General features: G+C 38.6%; 2 protein-coding genes across 6 annotated transcripts in view; both read right to left on the bottom strand.

The window, feature by feature from the left end:
- cdk5rap2 (CDK5 regulatory subunit associated protein 2) overlaps nucleotides 1–6091 on the bottom strand; it is a 38319-nt gene extending 32228 nt beyond the window's left edge. For all 5 annotated transcript variants that reach the window (XM_053340374.1, XM_053340378.1, XM_053340375.1 and 2 more), the window contains exons 1-2: nucleotides 5982–6091; nucleotides 586–641 (exon numbers count right to left, since the gene is read on the bottom strand). In XM_053340374.1, coding sequence (XP_053196349.1) covers nucleotides 586–641; nucleotides 5982–6034 — 109 coding nt within the window. In that variant the 5' untranslated portion in view covers nucleotides 6035–6091. The remainder of the gene's footprint in view (nucleotides 1–585; nucleotides 642–5981) is intronic.
- A 2303-nt stretch (nucleotides 6092–8394) lies between these two features.
- Nucleotides 8395–18047, bottom strand: part of col27a1a (collagen, type XXVII, alpha 1a) — a 66109-nt gene continuing 56456 nt past the window's right edge. Inside the window, exons 34-60 of the mRNA XM_053339497.1 lie at nucleotides 17867–17920; nucleotides 17713–17766; nucleotides 17481–17588; nucleotides 17318–17371; nucleotides 17128–17235; nucleotides 16971–17024; nucleotides 16804–16857; nucleotides 16283–16339; nucleotides 16126–16179; nucleotides 15986–16039; nucleotides 15807–15860; nucleotides 15116–15169; nucleotides 14718–14825; nucleotides 14305–14412; nucleotides 13968–14075; nucleotides 13826–13879; nucleotides 12690–12752; nucleotides 12559–12612; nucleotides 12414–12449; nucleotides 12266–12283; nucleotides 12133–12168; nucleotides 12007–12033; nucleotides 11844–11894; nucleotides 11560–11728; nucleotides 11367–11476; nucleotides 11025–11240; nucleotides 8395–10922 (exon numbers count right to left, since the gene is read on the bottom strand). Of these exons, the coding sequence (XP_053195472.1) occupies nucleotides 10776–10922; nucleotides 11025–11240; nucleotides 11367–11476; nucleotides 11560–11728; nucleotides 11844–11894; nucleotides 12007–12033; nucleotides 12133–12168; nucleotides 12266–12283; nucleotides 12414–12449; nucleotides 12559–12612; nucleotides 12690–12752; nucleotides 13826–13879; nucleotides 13968–14075; nucleotides 14305–14412; nucleotides 14718–14825; nucleotides 15116–15169; nucleotides 15807–15860; nucleotides 15986–16039; nucleotides 16126–16179; nucleotides 16283–16339; nucleotides 16804–16857; nucleotides 16971–17024; nucleotides 17128–17235; nucleotides 17318–17371; nucleotides 17481–17588; nucleotides 17713–17766; nucleotides 17867–17920 (2064 nt within the window). The 3' untranslated portion in view covers nucleotides 8395–10775. The remainder of the gene's footprint in view (nucleotides 10923–11024; nucleotides 11241–11366; nucleotides 11477–11559; nucleotides 11729–11843; nucleotides 11895–12006; nucleotides 12034–12132; nucleotides 12169–12265; nucleotides 12284–12413; nucleotides 12450–12558; nucleotides 12613–12689; nucleotides 12753–13825; nucleotides 13880–13967; nucleotides 14076–14304; nucleotides 14413–14717; nucleotides 14826–15115; nucleotides 15170–15806; nucleotides 15861–15985; nucleotides 16040–16125; nucleotides 16180–16282; nucleotides 16340–16803; nucleotides 16858–16970; nucleotides 17025–17127; nucleotides 17236–17317; nucleotides 17372–17480; nucleotides 17589–17712; nucleotides 17767–17866; nucleotides 17921–18047) is intronic.

Here is an 18047-nt window from a genome sequence, read left to right as displayed (position 1 = left end):
CTATCATTAAAAGATCATTGCGGTCTTTTTCCAAAGTGGGCCTATTTTAAGACTCAGCAATCATGATAAACTTTTAAAACTTTCCTCTCTGGCTTCATCAGGATATTTTAAATTAAGCACTATAAAGAGGGTTTCAGCTTTAATACATTTTGTTGTTTTTTTATATTAAAAGATTTGTTAATGATAATAACTGTAGTTTTTATTTGCCCTGTCTGAGCACCCACTGAGCTGACATTGCCAACATGTTGCCTAGGTGCCTCTGTGTGTATCTGTCCACACAATACACTTGACAGAAAGTCACAGATGCTGACCTATATATCTATAAATCAGTCGCTCGCTGGGCTGTTTGTGTTGGTCTTGCCCTTTGTGTGTGTGTGTATACTGTCAGCACACATACAACAAGAGCTTGACAGTGAATTAGAAACGGGATTAGCTAATTAACATCACCCAGCCAATCCCTCCCTCCCTCCCTCCCCACAGATTTGGAGACACGACTGTGGGGAGGGAGGGAGCGGGAGGTCACGGCTACGATTCAACAGCAACGTTAATTAATACACACGGGGAAACAAGAAAGCTTTACTGTACCTGTCATGCTGTCTGAGGAAAACTCTCCAGCATCTATGGAGTCAGCCAGTCTGCAGCTGGGGGGGGGGGGAGATTATTTCGTTAGAGATGCAGCAGAGTCACCAGTAATATTTGGAGAAAAAAGAATCACAGGGTTACATTTTCACCACATTCAACAAAGACAATTTACATTTGTTAAAGAAATTACAGAGGAGCAAAGCATTCTCTGCTCTTTATCCTAGCTTTGCAAAAAGAAAAAAACTCATTGTACAGTTCACGCATACTCTGAAAATTACGTTTTTTTGTCGACAAAACACAAAATGAGTGGTTTATGTATTACTCACGCTGGGCCAGCTCCACTGAGCCCTAAGGACGCTCCATAAATAGCTTAAGAATGACTCTCTGCTTCATTTACATCCACTCTGGCAGAGCCTCTTTCTCAGTGTGTGTGTGTTTGTGTGTGTGTGTGTATTTGTGTGTGTGTGAGAGAGAGAGAGAGAGGGAGAGAGAGAGAGAGAGAGGGAGAGAGAGAGGGAGACAGAGAGAAAGGGAGAGAGAGACAGAGAGAAAGAAAGACCATGTGCCAGTGACAGCCTCGCTCTCAAGTTTTCAGACAGACAGGAGGAGGCGAAAAAAAAAAAAACAGACAAACCAGTGGAAGCACGGAGGAGGAGAACACTTTCATTGGTGGACAAGTAGACTACTGTGGCTCCGATCAGCTAAGCATCACACAGCGATGGGACAGTGTCGTCACTCGCGGACGCCGTACAAAGCACCAAACATCAGCAACACACATCTGGATCACAATGACACTAAAGCGACCGGGGACTGCACTGCCACAACACATGAACTGTATACTAGTAAATAAGATGAGATAACATAAGATAAGATATTCTCTTATTAGTCCCACCATGGGAAAAGCAGCAAAGTGGAGAGTAAGAATTCATTCTTTTTCCCTTTTATTGAACAACTCATTTTCACTGACATTTTACATTTAGACTTACTATATTATACTATATTCTGAACGATGATTTTCCCTGCTGTATTTTATTTTGTAATTATAGGCTCTACTATTGTTTATTTTTTGTCTTGGTGTCTGTATGTGTATGTTTGTTGTGCTTTTGTTATATTTTGTCTTTTGTTTTAATGTATTGTGTTTGTCTTTATGATGGTATTATTCATTTGGTTTGGTTTTTTTCTCTATTGCTTTTGCTGTGTTGTATTTTGTTAAGGACCCCCATCGAAAATGAGATGGGTTATCCTAATTAAGAATTTCAAATAAGTAAGTACAAAAGCAATAAAAACAACAGTAGTAAATAATATAGTAAAGTCTGACCATCTAAGGGGGTCCGGGGGCACATTTTTAAGTCAAATGCATCATTCTATTAAGAGGTTATACATATAAAAAAATTAAAATTAAAAGTGTTGTAAACAATTGAATGCTTTTAACTACTGGTTGAACTACTGGTATGGATGGTGATGACACAGTAAAAAGGTCACACCCACAAAGCATGGCAAAGAAATGTTACTAGTTCATACATGTTCCAAACAAACCATCAAAAAAGGACTAATGTCTATAATATATTTCTCATTGACAAATAAACAATTTAAATAAAACACAAGTATGTTGTTCTACTTCTGCATTTGTGTGATATCAATTTACTTTTATTTCTGTGTTTTTATGTTTGTTTGGGTTTTTTTTAGCAATATATTTTAATTTAATTTTTTTATTTCATTTATATTTATATACTAGAATTGCTTCTATTCTTCATACTTCATTTTTGGTGAATGATTGTTTATAATTTTACTATTTATGGTTGTTATTTCTATCTATTCATATGAGGGGGAGAGAGGGGGAAAACCTTTTACAGTTATTGCATTACTGAATATTATAATTCATACTTAAAGTAGAACTGAAGTGACATTAACAGTGACAGCACAGTTGAACTGAAAGAAGTAGACCTAAAATGCTGATAATGCACAGTAGTGAAGATTAAAGTGCAGTTTGTCACACTGTCCAGGTTTAGTGGATATCAGCACATTTAATCATGCTGTTCAACAAAAATTACCTCAATTAAATCAGGACAAAACTGAGGTCATTGTTTCTGGCAATAAAGAGTCACTCTCTCTAAAAACTAGGGAACAAGTCTGAAACCTTGGCGTGCTGATAGGCTCAGATTTGACTTTCAGCAGTCACATCAAATCAATCACCAAAACAGCCTTCTATCAGTTTAAGAACATATCCAGAGTGAAGGGTTTTATGTCTGAAACTGACCAGGAGAAGTTGATTCATGCTTTCATCTCAAGTAGACTCGACTACTGTAACGGTCTTCTGACTGGACTCCCACAAAAAAGCATTAAACAGTTGCAGCTCATTCAGAACGCTGCAGCTCTAGTTTTAACCAGAACAAAGAGATCAGAGCACATTACTCCAGTTCTAAAGTCTTTACACTGGCTCCCAGTCAGCTAGAGAATAGATTTAATAGTTCTGCTACTGGTCTACAAATCACTGAATGGTTTAGGTCCAGACCACATGAATGACATGTTAGCAGAATATAAACCCAGTAGAGCTCTGAGATCTACTGACTCAGGTCAGATAGTTGAGCCCAGAGTTCAAACTACACATGATGAAGCAGCTTTTACACAACTGGAACAAACTACCAGCAGAACTGAAATCAGCCCCAACTGTGAACATTTTTAAATCCAGGTTAAAAACACTTCTCTTCTCCTGTGCTTATGATTGAGCTCTTTTAAAGCACTTTACATTTTAATCTTTCATTTGCACTCTTTCATGTCCTTTTAATGATTTTAAAGCAAATCATTATTTAATGCTGCAACCTTATATTTAATGCTCTATTCTAGTCTAGTTTTTATTATATTTTTCTCCCTCTCTCTATTTTTCTGTACTTTGTTTTTATTTTTGTATTATTAGTTGGGGTTATTAGTGGGGTTTTTCAAATTTCATGTTTTTATGTTTTTTGTTTCCAATTCTCACTGTTAAATGTTTGTTTTATGTAAAGCTCATTGAGTTGGCCCTGGGTATGAAATGCAATATATAAATAAAGCTGCATTGCCTTGTCATTAACCGTTTATGTTCCTCCTAACATCTATTCAAGTAATTTCCTCCTTTTAAAAGCAGAAAAACAAGAACTATTTGGTTCTGAGCTTGTGTCCTTCAACCTTGACCCTTGTGTCTAATAATATAAATGTCCAGCTTTGAATAACTTCCTCTCATAGCTCCCCTGACACCGACAGCACAGCAGCTCTAAAGCTTCTCTGGCGTATCCATCGACAAAGATCTAAGATTTCAGCGTTATAGGTTTGTGTTTCATGTCTAGAAATGTTATATAGTCTTTGTGTTCAGAGCTCGAGGGATTGTTTTTTAGCAACATTAGGGTAAATATCTCATATATTTTGCTCAGTTTCATTCCTTTTTCAGATTTTCTGTGATTCTGAGGAAATATCTCTTCTAGAAATACACCTTATTTATAGTTTCCGAAGTGTTAGGCTGCAACTATGATGCGTAATGACACTGCTCTTCCTCATCTTTGTTTTGTTTGACACCCACCAAGATGACACGATAAATCAACATGACACCATAACACAGTGCATTACATAGAAGACAATAAGCTACAATGTAGAGCCCGACCCATATTGGATGAAGTTTATTGTCAAATCCTGAAAATACCATGCCTTCATTACATATCTTTGCAGCCTGACCACAGTAATCCACCTTCAAGATGATGAATGTCACTAAAAAATGTGTTTGACAATTATTGCGTCACTGAGATTTCACACGCCAAACAACCCTTCTTCCTGTGTAGATGGAAAGGAAGCACTCAAACAACACGAGCCATGGTAGTAGTAAAAAAAGCCAACACACACACTAGAAACAGCTTCCATTCGGCACCACCACAAATAAACCACTAAAATGAACAATATATAACATTGTGTCGGTGTTACTGACTCAGTTATTAGTCTGTGCTACAGTTGTAGTAACCCCTCCAGCTCTCTGTGGAAACAATGTAAGTAGCTGTAAACAGGGACTTCCTCTTCTCTTTTTTCCCTCCCTCATTTTGTATCAGCTGCCAGTAACAAATATGAAGTTAGCTCAATAACAATATCACCTACATTAAAGAGGAACAAAAAAAAACAAAAAACAACTGGAGCAACTCATATGATCCACAGCGATATTTATGAAACTGCATTAGTACACTGAATCAGGTTTCAGAATTAGAGAATAAGTAATTCACACCACACATATCAGCTAACATCTTGGATTACTGAGGCACGCTTACCACCTGGATGACTGCTTTTACACAGCACACAGCTGGGCTAGGTCATGTGTGTTTATACAGCATAAAAAAGGAGGACTAACCAAGGACACTACAAACTTACAAAACACAGAGAGAGATGCTGTAACTAGCTTTTCACTGGAGCAGAAAGAGCTACAGACAAGCTATACTCACTCAGCAAACACTAGGTAGCAAAAGCAATGTAGAGCATGTTTCACCTACCACAATTACACTCTTCTTTCATGACATGGCGAGCACACGGGGAAAAAACAAGTTATCTCCACATTTTGGATAAAACATTGCGAGGTAGACGTCGCTCGCGCAGTCTGAACCCCGCTAAAAAAAAAAAAAAACACTGACTCTGATAATTTCCGCTTTCTTTCACTCTCTGGATGACAGGTCACCAAGCCGTCCTACCACAATCGCAGAAGTATCAAAGCAACATCCAATGAGCACTATATGATTAATAACGGTGATATAAGCAGTGGTAGTTCATGCATGACAGGATTTCTGCATTAATACTGCACTTTTTCTGCAGCAGTGTAGGTTGTGTTATTATGGTCTGTTTTGAAGGTTAAATCAAAACTTGCACTAAAAAATATTATTTAATAGATAGGAATGTTACACATTTAGATAAAAGCATGTGTACACACACAGTCTAATGCAGGCACAAATGCAATTTAAACTGTACGGTTATTGATGATATTGATCCTGAAATAGCTTATTACAAGCTGACTAGCGTGAGTGTAGTTTATCCTTAACGCATTTAGACGCTGCTATTACAGGTAGCTACAAAACATGATCTTAGATGTGGAATTTTAAAAATAGGTTAATGATCAAATATCAAATGACCCGAGGCTATAACCACAATAAACAAACGAACAAGAGTCATTTACTTTTAGACATAACAACATATGAACTACATAAAAGAAGCTATATATAGCTAATCATTCTGTCTTCACACTGAATTTAATTCAATACACATCGAAAACATGACAACATTAACCGCTGCTGTGTTGCTCCAGCTAATAGTCAGAGCCCACACAGCGGTAACTAGTAACTGCCTTCGGATTACATGCTAGCCTTAGCCCACTAGCTGTCGTTGGGTTGTTTTTTTTTTACCTTCCGTTGATGTCAACGGGAAGCGTAACGTCGTCGCCCACAACAGAATCCATAACAGCGGTTGACTTGTGTTGTACTCTCTTCAGAGTAATATTACATTTTATAGACAAGACGCGGTGTAAACTTCGAAAAGCGGGACGGAATTCAAAATAGTCCAGGCTACCGCCATCATGATATGGTAAACGTCACCAGCGTTATTTTCGCTCACCCGCATTCGGTGAGGACCCGCCCCTACTCTGCCTCTGATTGGCTCAGACCGTAACCATTTCGCTCCTCGTGCCTAAACATAACCAATAAAAGTAACGATGACAACGAGTACAAGCCAATCAGAGGTATAGTAGGGCGGGTCTTCGCGTAATGCGGGTGGGGGAAAAAATAAGGCACGTCACCATTGTGCACGTTGGAAACTGGCGTTGCCTTCAGGGGTGTGTAGGAAATATTTGAATTACCACCTGAATCACCACAGTGGATGAGAGACAGTGGGTGCAATAAAAATATGAATATTATCATGTAAAGTTATAACAACAAAAATTAATCTGTGATATTTTTTACGAGTTATCATTGTACTTATTTACAGTAATGCTAACATGCAATACGTGTTCAAGTTATGAGAATAAGGAATTTTCGAATATTTTCAAAGGCCGCATAGAACTGGGACAAAGCGATTGGCCAAAACAAACACTTTGGGGAGGTTCATAAGGATCAAAAATATGGAGCTGGATGAGCAATGTCCTCGACATCCAGCCATATGTTTATGTTACCATGTCAACACATTTTTAAGAAAAGGTGATTTTATTTAGCGAGTGCAAAAAATATCTTCTTGACATATGAATATCGTCACTGTCAGACAGATTACATACAATACACTAAATAATACCAAAACTTACTTTAGCCTAATTAAATGTACTTAATTTTATTCTCTTTATTTATTTCATTTGGTTTTGCCTTTTTAATCTATTCTTATCTATTTATTTTTTAAATGTAGTCTTTATTTCACTATATTTTATTATTTCTACTATTATCATAGCTTTTTATACCATATACATACATTTTCATCATTTTTGTTTCTCTTGTTTTAATTAGATTCATTTTTGTATTTTTTTTTTTTTTTTTTACAGTGTACACTTGTTCTGTCTTATTATTGGTTTGTCAGTCATGTATGAAGCGCTTTGAACTGCATTAACCTGCATGAAAAGTATTCTACAAATAAAGATTGATTGACTGATTGATTGATTGATTGATTGACTGATTTAAAACTGGAAGTCTTGCTGCAAAAATGTGGCACGCATGAAAAAAAATCATGCCAAATATATTAAATAAATAAATAAACATGGCTTGTATCTGGGCCTTGCTTAATTTCCCTGAATGACTCAAACTGAAGCTGTGACAAAGTTGCCTTGTGTGTGTCTGTCTCTCAAGATGTAAATGCTTCTCAACATAATTTGTATGTGTGTGTGGTGAGTGAAATGGTGGGTGTGTTGCATGGTGGCTCAAGTGAATGGGTTAATTATAACATTTGGTAGAAATGCAGTCCGCAGTAACGACTACAGTCTGTATTTTATCACCAATTTAGCTAAGTTCAAGAAGGGGGCCCAAACATCTGACTTCCACGTAAACAGTTGGTTCAGCTGCACATAAAACGGATCCAGACAACAATAGCGACATCAAGTGGTGTAAATCTTAATTTCAGCAGGGCAAGAAAGAAAATCAAAGACAGTTTGTCCCGACTGTGGTGGACAGTCCTCTTAAAAAGTCATAATTGTAGTATGATGGGTCACCAGGCCAATTGCATAATTCGATGTTGCAAAGATTAACCATGTTATATTCTTCTCTAGATGCTGCAGACTGATGCACCATATATAGTTTTAGTTTATTTAATTCAAACCATGTTGCAGACCTCTGTCGTTTGTGTTACACATACACACACACACACACACACACACACACACACACACACAGGTGCAGGTGCAGGTGCAGGTGTCCCAGCCCACCATCAGGAGAAACTGGTATGTTCAGGCAATTATAAGAAAAGAGCCACTCCCTTTTCTCCTGACTGTCTGAACACATCTTCAACCGCCATGGCCTTTATCTGATAAAGGTATTAGCTATGTGCAGTAACATGCCTTTTGCATTTTTTAAGTCAAATCAAAAGTACAACTGTTAATTGTAAGATTCATAAATGTCAAGTTATGGTTTAGATCTTTTAATCTTTCTTAATCTGTCTTCAGATACTTGTGTAAGTGACAAAAAAATCTTTATTTTACATGGTCTTTTTTGCTACTGTTTTTTAGATATTCTTTTCGCCTCCATCAACATCATCACTGATAAGTGCGACATAGGGTGTGTGTATTGATTACATTAATGAAATGTGTATTCTACTTGTCCAAACAGTTGAAAAGTAATAATCACCACACAAATTGAAAGTATTTATTGAACAAATGGACATTGAACAATGAATAAAAAGTAGACAGAGAGAGGATGTTGGCACCAGATATGATCTTGTTCAGAGTTTGATGACTTGCTGTATTTGGCTGATATTCCCGAACAGGTTTTAATTATAACGGTAACAGAAAATCTTTGCTCCAAGTCATGTGTAAAATGTGAGGTATTCTTAGCTCGTTTTAATGTCTACAACAGATTTACAAAAAGAAGAAACGATTTTCACATATTTGCATATCTTTTTTAAAACACAAGTTATAGAATAGCACAGAGTCCTGGTACAGTACATGGTTGATTATCATAGAGGAGAAAAAAAAACAACATAAAGCAAAAATAACAAAAATTATAAAAATAAAAGATAATTAACATTGCAATAAATTTGTTCTCTGGAGCCCCAAATTTACACATAAAAAAATCTATAAACTCCAAGACCAGTTGGGCAAACTGATATATAAAGATGTCAGAAAGAGTAGTATTGCTTCAACCAACAGAAAATTTGCTCAGTCGGCAACCACGTTTAAACATTAAATAACATTAAATTAGCAGGAGGGGATCCACTGTATACAGCACGGTTTGCACAATTATACACACGTGTGTCCAGCTACAACAAGGAAACCTTTATTTAATTAAAACTATCTCCACTAGTTGTGTTTCTAAGAAATATTACATACAGCTGTGTGGGGCTTTGTACAAAGAAAAAGAAAACTTTATCCTTAACAAATATTTCAGACCCTGTGATTTATACTGGATACAAAAAGGGAGAAATGTTTTTAGTTTCTATAGTTATCTCTAAAATAGTTTCCCTCAGAATAAGCATCTCTGTAAGTTGCAGCATGAATAAAAACAGTTTTGAATAAACAACAGATGGATGACTATTAGGGAACTATGTGAAATAATCTTGGATGGGATTATACCATTATAGTGCATTATGGAAGCTATGGCAATATATTATTTGGACTTTGTTTTATTAATCTAAGCAAGCATGCACTATAAACATCAGAATATTTTTGCAGAGTGGTGTAATTACAGCACTATGGTTAGCACCTTATATATTTACTTTTTGTAGCACCATGCATTAAAGAGAGGATTGAACAGAAGATGGAGTTTTTTTTCATTCCTGGATCCACTCTCCCCTCTCTCTCCTGTGGCTCAGTTCTCCTCTAAGGATTGCCGCACCTGTAGTCTGCCTACTGTAAGTGGGGGAGAAGAGACTCCTGGTCCCATGTGGTAATGAGTAAATAATATTTACCCTCCTATTTTTGTATCATAAGCAAAGAAATTATAAGTTTGATTTCAAACTCCACAGTTGCAGAGAAATAAACAAAATACTATTGAGAACTAGAGCTCCATACACCAAAGCTTTTTTTTTTTTTTTTTTTTGGTGCTCTGACCCCCAATCTCCACAACAGATATTCTCCCTAATCATCAGTGGCATCCGATCAATCCGTTCAATAATGTACGCGTAAGTAAGTACCGTGATGACTCCGTGTGTGTCCATGTGAACGGATTGTGTGCATTAGTTTGTGAGCTGACTGGGTGCCGCTGGTTTTCCCTAATTAGGATGAAAACTGAAAACCATGATCTTGCATTTTGGAGCCCCAGTAAGATAAAGATGTGAATTCTGCTCAAATGAGCCTGCCTCCGGAAAAAAAAAATTCACAAGGAGATGAGCACCAAAAGCAAATAAAATGGCACCCCTGAAAAATCCTTCCATATAAGTTTAAAATATCAAATTATCTTCTCATTTTCTATTGCACTTGAAGATTATTTCTTTACATAAGATATACATGTATAAAAGTTAATAATAAGCATACTTATATATGTACATTTAACTGATCCCAATTATTTTAATTCTTCTCTTCTGACAGAATTGAATTCCTGGCATTTCCAACAAAAAAAAAAGTACACACAGTATACAGACTGTATACAAAAATAAGTTACTGTCATGTCCGCTGATTAACTTGGCCTTGGTCTCCCTTCACTTAGCAATGTTCTAGAGAGATTGTGTGGCATAAAGCCTTTTTTTTCCTCCAAGTGGGCGTACATGTGGAGATCCTTCTTGACGAGTTTGAAGAAGCTATTGCCATAACAGTGCAAGAACTCCCCTGCTCCTTCTCAGCTCTTCCTCGTCCCCCGCTTTGTCCCCCCAGCTCCCTGTGTTTCCTCCCTCTGTGTCTGCAGTCAAATGGGAGTTTGGCAGAGTGAAGCAGGGCTGTTTGGGGGAGGCTTGTTCTCGCTTGGACAGTGTTTGGCCGCAGATTGGAGGAGACTGCTCTGATCTCCGCGCCCGCATGAAGGCGTCATCTAGGGGTGATGATCCTTCCATCTATACTCAAAAGACCTGCACTGCAGCCCTCACAGGAAGCATACAGGGCCTACTTCTAGGAGGTAATGTGAGCCAGGAGTAGTCTTTGGAAGGTTGTAGATGTCAACCACAGGGAGCAAGGTGGGGTCCAGGGAGTGGAACACAAAATGGGTCTGGTGCCAGCGACCATCTTTTATCTGAAACCCAGACAAATGAGACATTTTTTAAGCCATAATTATGGAAACATGTATGAAAGTCAAGAAAGATGACACTAAGCCAAATTAACATGTTAGTCATACCCAGCAGGAGTCCTCCAAGACTTCTGGCTCGAGCTCCCCTCCCTCAAACACCTCCCCATTCCAGGCCTTGAATCTCACAGACCCCTGGGCAGCTGGCTGATTTTCAGCTGTCCTCCAAACTGAAACGTTCAGGCAGTGGATGATGATGTGCTGGACTGCCTCTGAGCTCAGCAGATGCAGGAAGTTCATCTGGACACGACCAACACTGATTGCTGTCTGCTCAAATAAACAGAACAGGTACTGGTCAACATGGCTGTTATGGGATCATATGTGTAATATTTACAATTTTATAATTTTGTAGACTTTTCTGATGTAATTTGGATTTTATTGCATCTCAAATACCTTGGATACAGTTATTGGTTTCAGGCAAGTCTGTCCTTCTCCGGTAAAGTTGCAGGAGACTTCTATCATATCTGATGAGCAGCCCAGGTTGGGGTCAATCCAATAAGTGCCTGAAACACATTTGGGACCATTACGCTCATGTAAACATAAGATTACTCTATTTCTCTGTCTCTGATACAGCACACACACACACCATCGTTTAACTTCTGTTCACAGCTGTGCAGGTCCCTGCAGATGCGGGCGGGGTTGTCCCGAGTTCCCAGTGGGTTCTTCAGGCTCTGGATCAGGTTACTGAGGTAGTGGAGGGTCTTAAAGATCTCTGCGCCCTGGTCCAGCATCGGCAGGTCCATCACTGGCTTATTCTGCCAATGGAGGACAGAAGAGAGAAGAGGGAATGAAAAAGAAGATGAGTCTGTACAGTTTGCAACTCATTAGAGGACATAACAATATAAAGACATGTTGAAGTCATGCACTTACCTCAGTCCTGAGTGGAGTGTGTGAATCCATAAACAAAACACCATCTTCTTTCTGCAGCAAAATAACAAAACCTTATATTATTTTCTTTTACACATTACTCTATATTTTACCTACTTAAAGCCTTATTGGATATTATGAATTCATCAAATATAACATTTCTTACAAATGACAGAGGGACACCCGTACGACCCTGAGAAGAGGAAAAAGAGTTATTTAGACAATGATTAACTCAACTTCAATATTATGTTTGTATGACATGTGGTTAAACCTGTAAAGATGAAAAACTTACTGGGGGTCCAGGGGGTCCACGGGGTCCAGGAGATCCCTAATAAAAACGAAAAACATACATGCTGGATGTCAATCAAGTGTCTACGGTACAATACAAACGTACACACAAAAAAGATAATGCTATGCAAACATACCCTTGGTCCTTGGAATCCCTGTCCAGAGAAAGAGAGAAGACATACTTTAAGGTTGGATATTGTAATTAAATCTGATTTTCGCACATCAAACAATAAGCATAAAACACTTAAATGTATAGACATAGTAAGGGAGACGAGGAAGACTTACAGTCTCTCCGCGATTGCCCTTTTCTCCTCGAGGACCCTGTAAAGAGATGTACACAGTCAGTTGGCTGAAGACACAAATGTTGACGCTTATCTCAATCTGTATGTATGTATGTGTATATGTATATATATATATGTGAAATACATACTGTGTTTCCATTAGGACCAATAAATCCCTCAGGGCCAATGACCCCTCCTCTGCCCTGATGGAGAGAACCAGTTAGAAGGAAAATAATGATAAAGAGAATTTTAATAGTGTACTATAGATTAAAAGTCTTACCATTGCGCCCTCTGGCCCCTTTGGTCCCTGTATGCCTTTTGGCCCAAAATCTCCTGGGGGCCCCTGAAAACAGCAGTTACAAATATTTAGTCATTATACACTGTACACCTGTTTAACTGTAATACTTGATGTCGAAAAAATGTCTCTACTCATTTAAACTCCTATCTCAAACTTTATCTATGTCTCATCATGGAACATCTGAGACCACTAACTGTTTCCATATTGAAGAAAATATTTCCAGCTGTTCTAACACATTTTGGCTTTGGGATATGTGTACTGATTTCAGTAGAGAACAATAGATCTTTTTTGCCACACAACCAGATACAGCTGGAATGTGTTTCTAGTCAATGATGGAAACTGTGCTTCACACTCAGATACGGGATGGATGTGTGTGTCATTTCTCAAACTGTTTTTAAAACTGGTGATTGTGGGACTGTGCCAGAGGGGAGCAACACATCAGGTCATTGGGAGGAAGTGAGGGGAGGTTATGTTGGCTTGATTCAAAGTGTGCATTTTGTAATGATCTGGTGACTGGACAGAGTCTGTTATTCAGGAAGACTTGAGGACAATAAGCTGGAGCCCTCAGCTGTCACTGTTTCCTCACTAAACAGATAGACATGAGCTAGTGTCAGTTTCCTTGATGTAAGTGTGAAAAGTGATACATAGTCACGTAATGGCAACAGACATGCATGCATGTAATCAGTTTACCATGACAAGCTCAGTTTAGCCAGGACCACATGCTCTAATGTCCAGACTACGTCTAAATCTGAAAGCTGTAGTAGAAATTCACTATACACTTCCTGAATAGACACCCAAGTTTTAATTACTAAAGGGAATGCAATAAAGCAAATTGTTCAGAAATTAAACCTCTATTGTCTACCTCTATCTATACTGTGTTGTTATCCCTCAAAGTGACAGCTAAATAGTTTTTATTGTTGTATATGTTGGCACCTATGTACATGGCATGCATGTAACTGTTAACCCATGTATGAAATCATTGTTATCATCACAATATGTTCGTAATTTACAGTGAGTGGGCCATATTTAAACAGCTATGTTTGGCTACCTTGTCTGAACTTCTATATTCTAATGGTGAACACAGGCAGATGTGGTGCCAAATATGGTACTGAACATACCTTAGGTCCAAAAACTCCCAGAATTCCTGGAAAACCTGGCACCCCTGTATCACCCTGCACAAGAATTAACATAATGTCATGAAATAATATCTTTCACTGCTTTATCTGTAATTTATTGTCAGTTCGTAGATATTCTACTCACAGGTTGTCCTTTAGGTCCTTGGTCCCCTTGTTTCCCTGGCAGTCCCATTCCACCTCTAAAGCCTCTTTTCCCTGGAGGTCCACTCTGGCCTCGAAGACCCTGCTCACCCTGGATAGATGAATAAATGATCAAATGACTGTATGAAGATAAGGTACTGTATGTGCAGTTAGATCATTCTTTTCTCAAAATTAAAGCTGTCATACCAACATATGCTTTTGCATAGCATCACATTGTATCTAACATTACATCTTGCTCACTCACAAGCGTTACAGTGCATCCACTATTTATGCACTGTTAAGCTCAATGCACAATACAGCATTCTAGCTTTTCATCTTACCTTTGGTCCAATGACCCCTTGATCTCCTGGGAGTCCTGGAACACCAGTTTTACCACGTGAGCCAGATTTGCCAGGAAGACCAAACTCTCCATCATCACCATGCTCTCCCTAGATACATGTTGAGGAGAAAGATGAAGAAGAATCATCTCTCAAACCATCATTACAGACATTTTTATCCTACTGGTAGTTGAGCCTTAAAATGGTGATACTGGTCTGCTCATCTGTCCGCTTATCACTTTGGTCCAGCACACACTAGAGGCCAGGTTGCCATGACATTTACTTCATGCATTCATGCTCTTCTTCTAGTGCTGCCACCAGGACAAACCAAGCATTTCTTTTGCACCTCTACACTTGAATTTGTTGTTTGATGTTTTTGAAATAGGATTAATAGGATTGATGAAAGTTTGTCTTACCGGCATGCCTTTGCTGCCATCTTTCCCTGGGCCTCCATCGATCCCGGGCACACCCTCGTGCCCCTCTCGACCCACCACACCTTTGGAACCAGTAAGACCACCCACCCCCTGAGGAGAAAAGAGGGCTTATCAGGAATCTAGGCTGAGCCTGACAATGTGTATACTGGCTTCTTTTTCATCTGTCTTTACTTGAATATGTTTGTACAATCAGTATTCCTCTGTCTAGGTTAATCTACTGTATTTATGACTTTTGTTTATGCCTCGTTTCCAAGTATTTTAGCCATGAACACAAACTTTTAAAAGCATAGTTGGAAGTACACACACCATCTGTCTTTAGTAATGACTGAATACTGTAAGTCACTAACAAAGAGTGGATGTATGGAGAATCCCTAACTTACCTCTGGTCCTTTGGTTCCTTTTTGTCCCGTTGGACCCTTTTTGCCTTTTTGACCCTTAAGAGAAAAAGAATTTTAAAGATGCAATGAGTGAGTTTATTATAGATTATTAATGTCCCACATCTGCTGGTGATTGCTTGTCACTGATAATGTCCTCCAGTAACACTTTGCCACGCGCTGAAATTTGTTGCCTTTCCCCCCAATATATTATTTATTTTCTTTTAATTGGTTACAGCAGTTTGGAAAAAGGTAGTTACAAAATGTAGTCGCAGGAAATTTCACTTACATGCTTTGAAAGATGGAAAAATATTATATAAAAGATACCAACATGGAATTTGTACTGTATTATTACAGTACTCGGACTGAGTAATGACCTTTTTTCACTTTCTGTTGGATCAATGCTATAATAGCTAAGTTATTCACAATGCCAGAGACCTGCAGATGTTATTGCAACCCTGGTGATTAATGTAAATAAAACCTTCCTCATGAAAGGTTGAACAATTGGAAAAGTTTAATATAATTAAATATTTAAGTTATAGTTACAGTTATAGCTAATTTGAGTATTGACTTAGTTAATATAGTACAAATACAGGACTACATATCAAAATCCTCATAGAGTACATGCACACAGACGTACAATCACCCTCTACCACACGCAGCAGACACACAAATGTTTTTGTTTTGATATCCTTACTTGATCTCCTTTGGCCCCTTTGGGTCCTTGTTGCCCACGAGGTCCAGGGTGTCCCTGAAATTGCCAGTTATGTTAATGAAAGCTATAAAAACAACCTGTGTGAACATGCCTGCTGGTTGTTTATGTAGACTTAATGACAGAGCTGTGTACGGAAATAACAAGTCTGTTTTGACACTCACAGGTTGCCCAGGAGCGCCAGGTCTGCCTCTCTCTCCATCAAAACCAACTTGACCCTAAGAGAGAATAACAGAATATTAAACTCTTCAACCTAAATACTTTACATGCTGTGGGTAAGATTATCTGGAGTGATGGTACTTACTTTGTACCCTGGGTCTCCTGACTCCCCTCTCTCTCCTCTGTCACCTGGAGGACCCTGATAAATCAAGAAATATATGAGTAAAATTCAAATGATTTCTGCAACATTATAGCAGACATAAAATCGGAGGATGGAGAAAAGTAAGTCAGGTGTGACTTACTATGTCACCTAGAGGACCAGGAGGACCCTCTACCTTCCCATCATCCCCCTGCTCGCCCTGCACATAAAGAAAAGAAAAGTTTAGATATTTTACATAACACACACATTCCTGATGTTTCAGTACTGTGTATCCAGCTTTCTTAAAATGTTACGTAGGTTGGAAAGTTAACTTTGTGTGTGCTCTGCAGGCACATGGCTTACTATGATTTGTTATGGCAAAAATAAGTACTATCTTCTTCTGAGTTAAATTAAATCCATGATATTGTATTTACAACGTGGTGTTTTAGATGAAGGCACTGAGATATCAAACAAGGTTGATCAGTACAAGATGCTTGCAGAGAGGTTTTGTAGCTCAAATGAAAGACATCAGGAAGTCACTTTTAGGTGAACTGCAACCAATAGTAAACAGTATGAAGGTAAAGTACTTGTTTTGGTGTTGGGATATGCTGGGAACAGACTGAGGACTGAAGATAAAGAAAAATGACAAGAGTCAGTGTTCCACATAAAATGAACGAGGTGTACCTTTTCACCTTTTGGTCCTGGAGACCCCATGGGGCCCTGTGGTCCCTGATGGCCCTGCAAAGACAAAGTATATGAAGTGACTACACCAACTGAAAATACCCAGAAAAGGCTTGTTTAATGTAAAACGTCACATCCACATCCAGGCACTTATAATAATGAAACCATACCTCATAACCTGCAATGCCAGTTTCCCCCTGTTGACCCATTCGACCAGGAGCTCCCTAAAGAGATAGAAGAGTTCTTCAGTCACATTATCCATGACATTATATGGCATTCAAACTTAAATGAGAAATATCTACATTGTTCATTAGTGATCTTCTTTACCACATGTCCAATGGTTCCTCTGGACCCCTTCTGACCAACGAAACCTGGTGGTCCTGTCTTCCCCACTGGTCCAGTCTCCCCAAGGTGACCTTGGTGACCTTTAGCACCCTAAACATACATAAAGGATAGGTTACAGACTAGCATCAGAGTTTGGGTTTCAGAGGGATTAAACAGGTGTCACCAATAATACCTTTGATCCTAGTTTGCCTCTTTCCCCAATTTTGCCAGGTTTCCCTTCTGGACCCTAATGAGAAAAACAAAACGAAGAAACAACATAAGGTGGGGTTTGAGGTTCAGTGAAAGTCACTGTTAAAATAACATGAATGTATGAATTTGCACAGAAATCCACTTACTCTGACGCCATTGAGTCCAGGGTTTCCAAGTGGGCCCTCTTTTCCCTTTAGCCCAATTTCACCTTTTTCTCCATTGTCGCCCTCCTGACCCATGTCACCTTTTTCACCCTGAGCGCATACACATAAAAACGTAACTCTAATTAATATTCTGTACCTTGAGCAGATAAAAAACAGATTAGAATTATAAGTCTCATCTATTACTGTGTCGGGACATTTTGAGAAAATACCTCACCTTGGTTCCATCAGGACCAGCCGGACCTGGCTCACTCTCTAGTCCTGGCTCTCCCTATACAGACACATTTAAGGATACATACAGGTGAATGAAATGGACAGCTTCACCTATTAGAAATGCAAAATACAATGGAGCTTAATGCTGACAAACATACCCGCTGCCCTATCAGTCCCTGCTCTCCGATGTTCCCAACAGGTCCAATGGCTCCCTGATACACACAGACACACATATGAGCATCAGGGCACAGATAACACACTTACTGTCTTTTATTTTCTCTCAAAGCACCAATCAAACATTACTTTTATCAAATCAGACAGGCGACAGTTCATAACAAT

The sequence above is a fragment of the Scomber japonicus genome, chromosome 19 (assembly GCF_027409825.1).
Source record: "Scomber japonicus isolate fScoJap1 chromosome 19, fScoJap1.pri, whole genome shotgun sequence".
NCBI classification, from domain to species: domain Eukaryota; kingdom Metazoa; phylum Chordata; class Actinopteri; order Scombriformes; family Scombridae; genus Scomber; species Scomber japonicus.
This window is presented reverse-complemented; position numbering and strand designations above follow the sequence as displayed.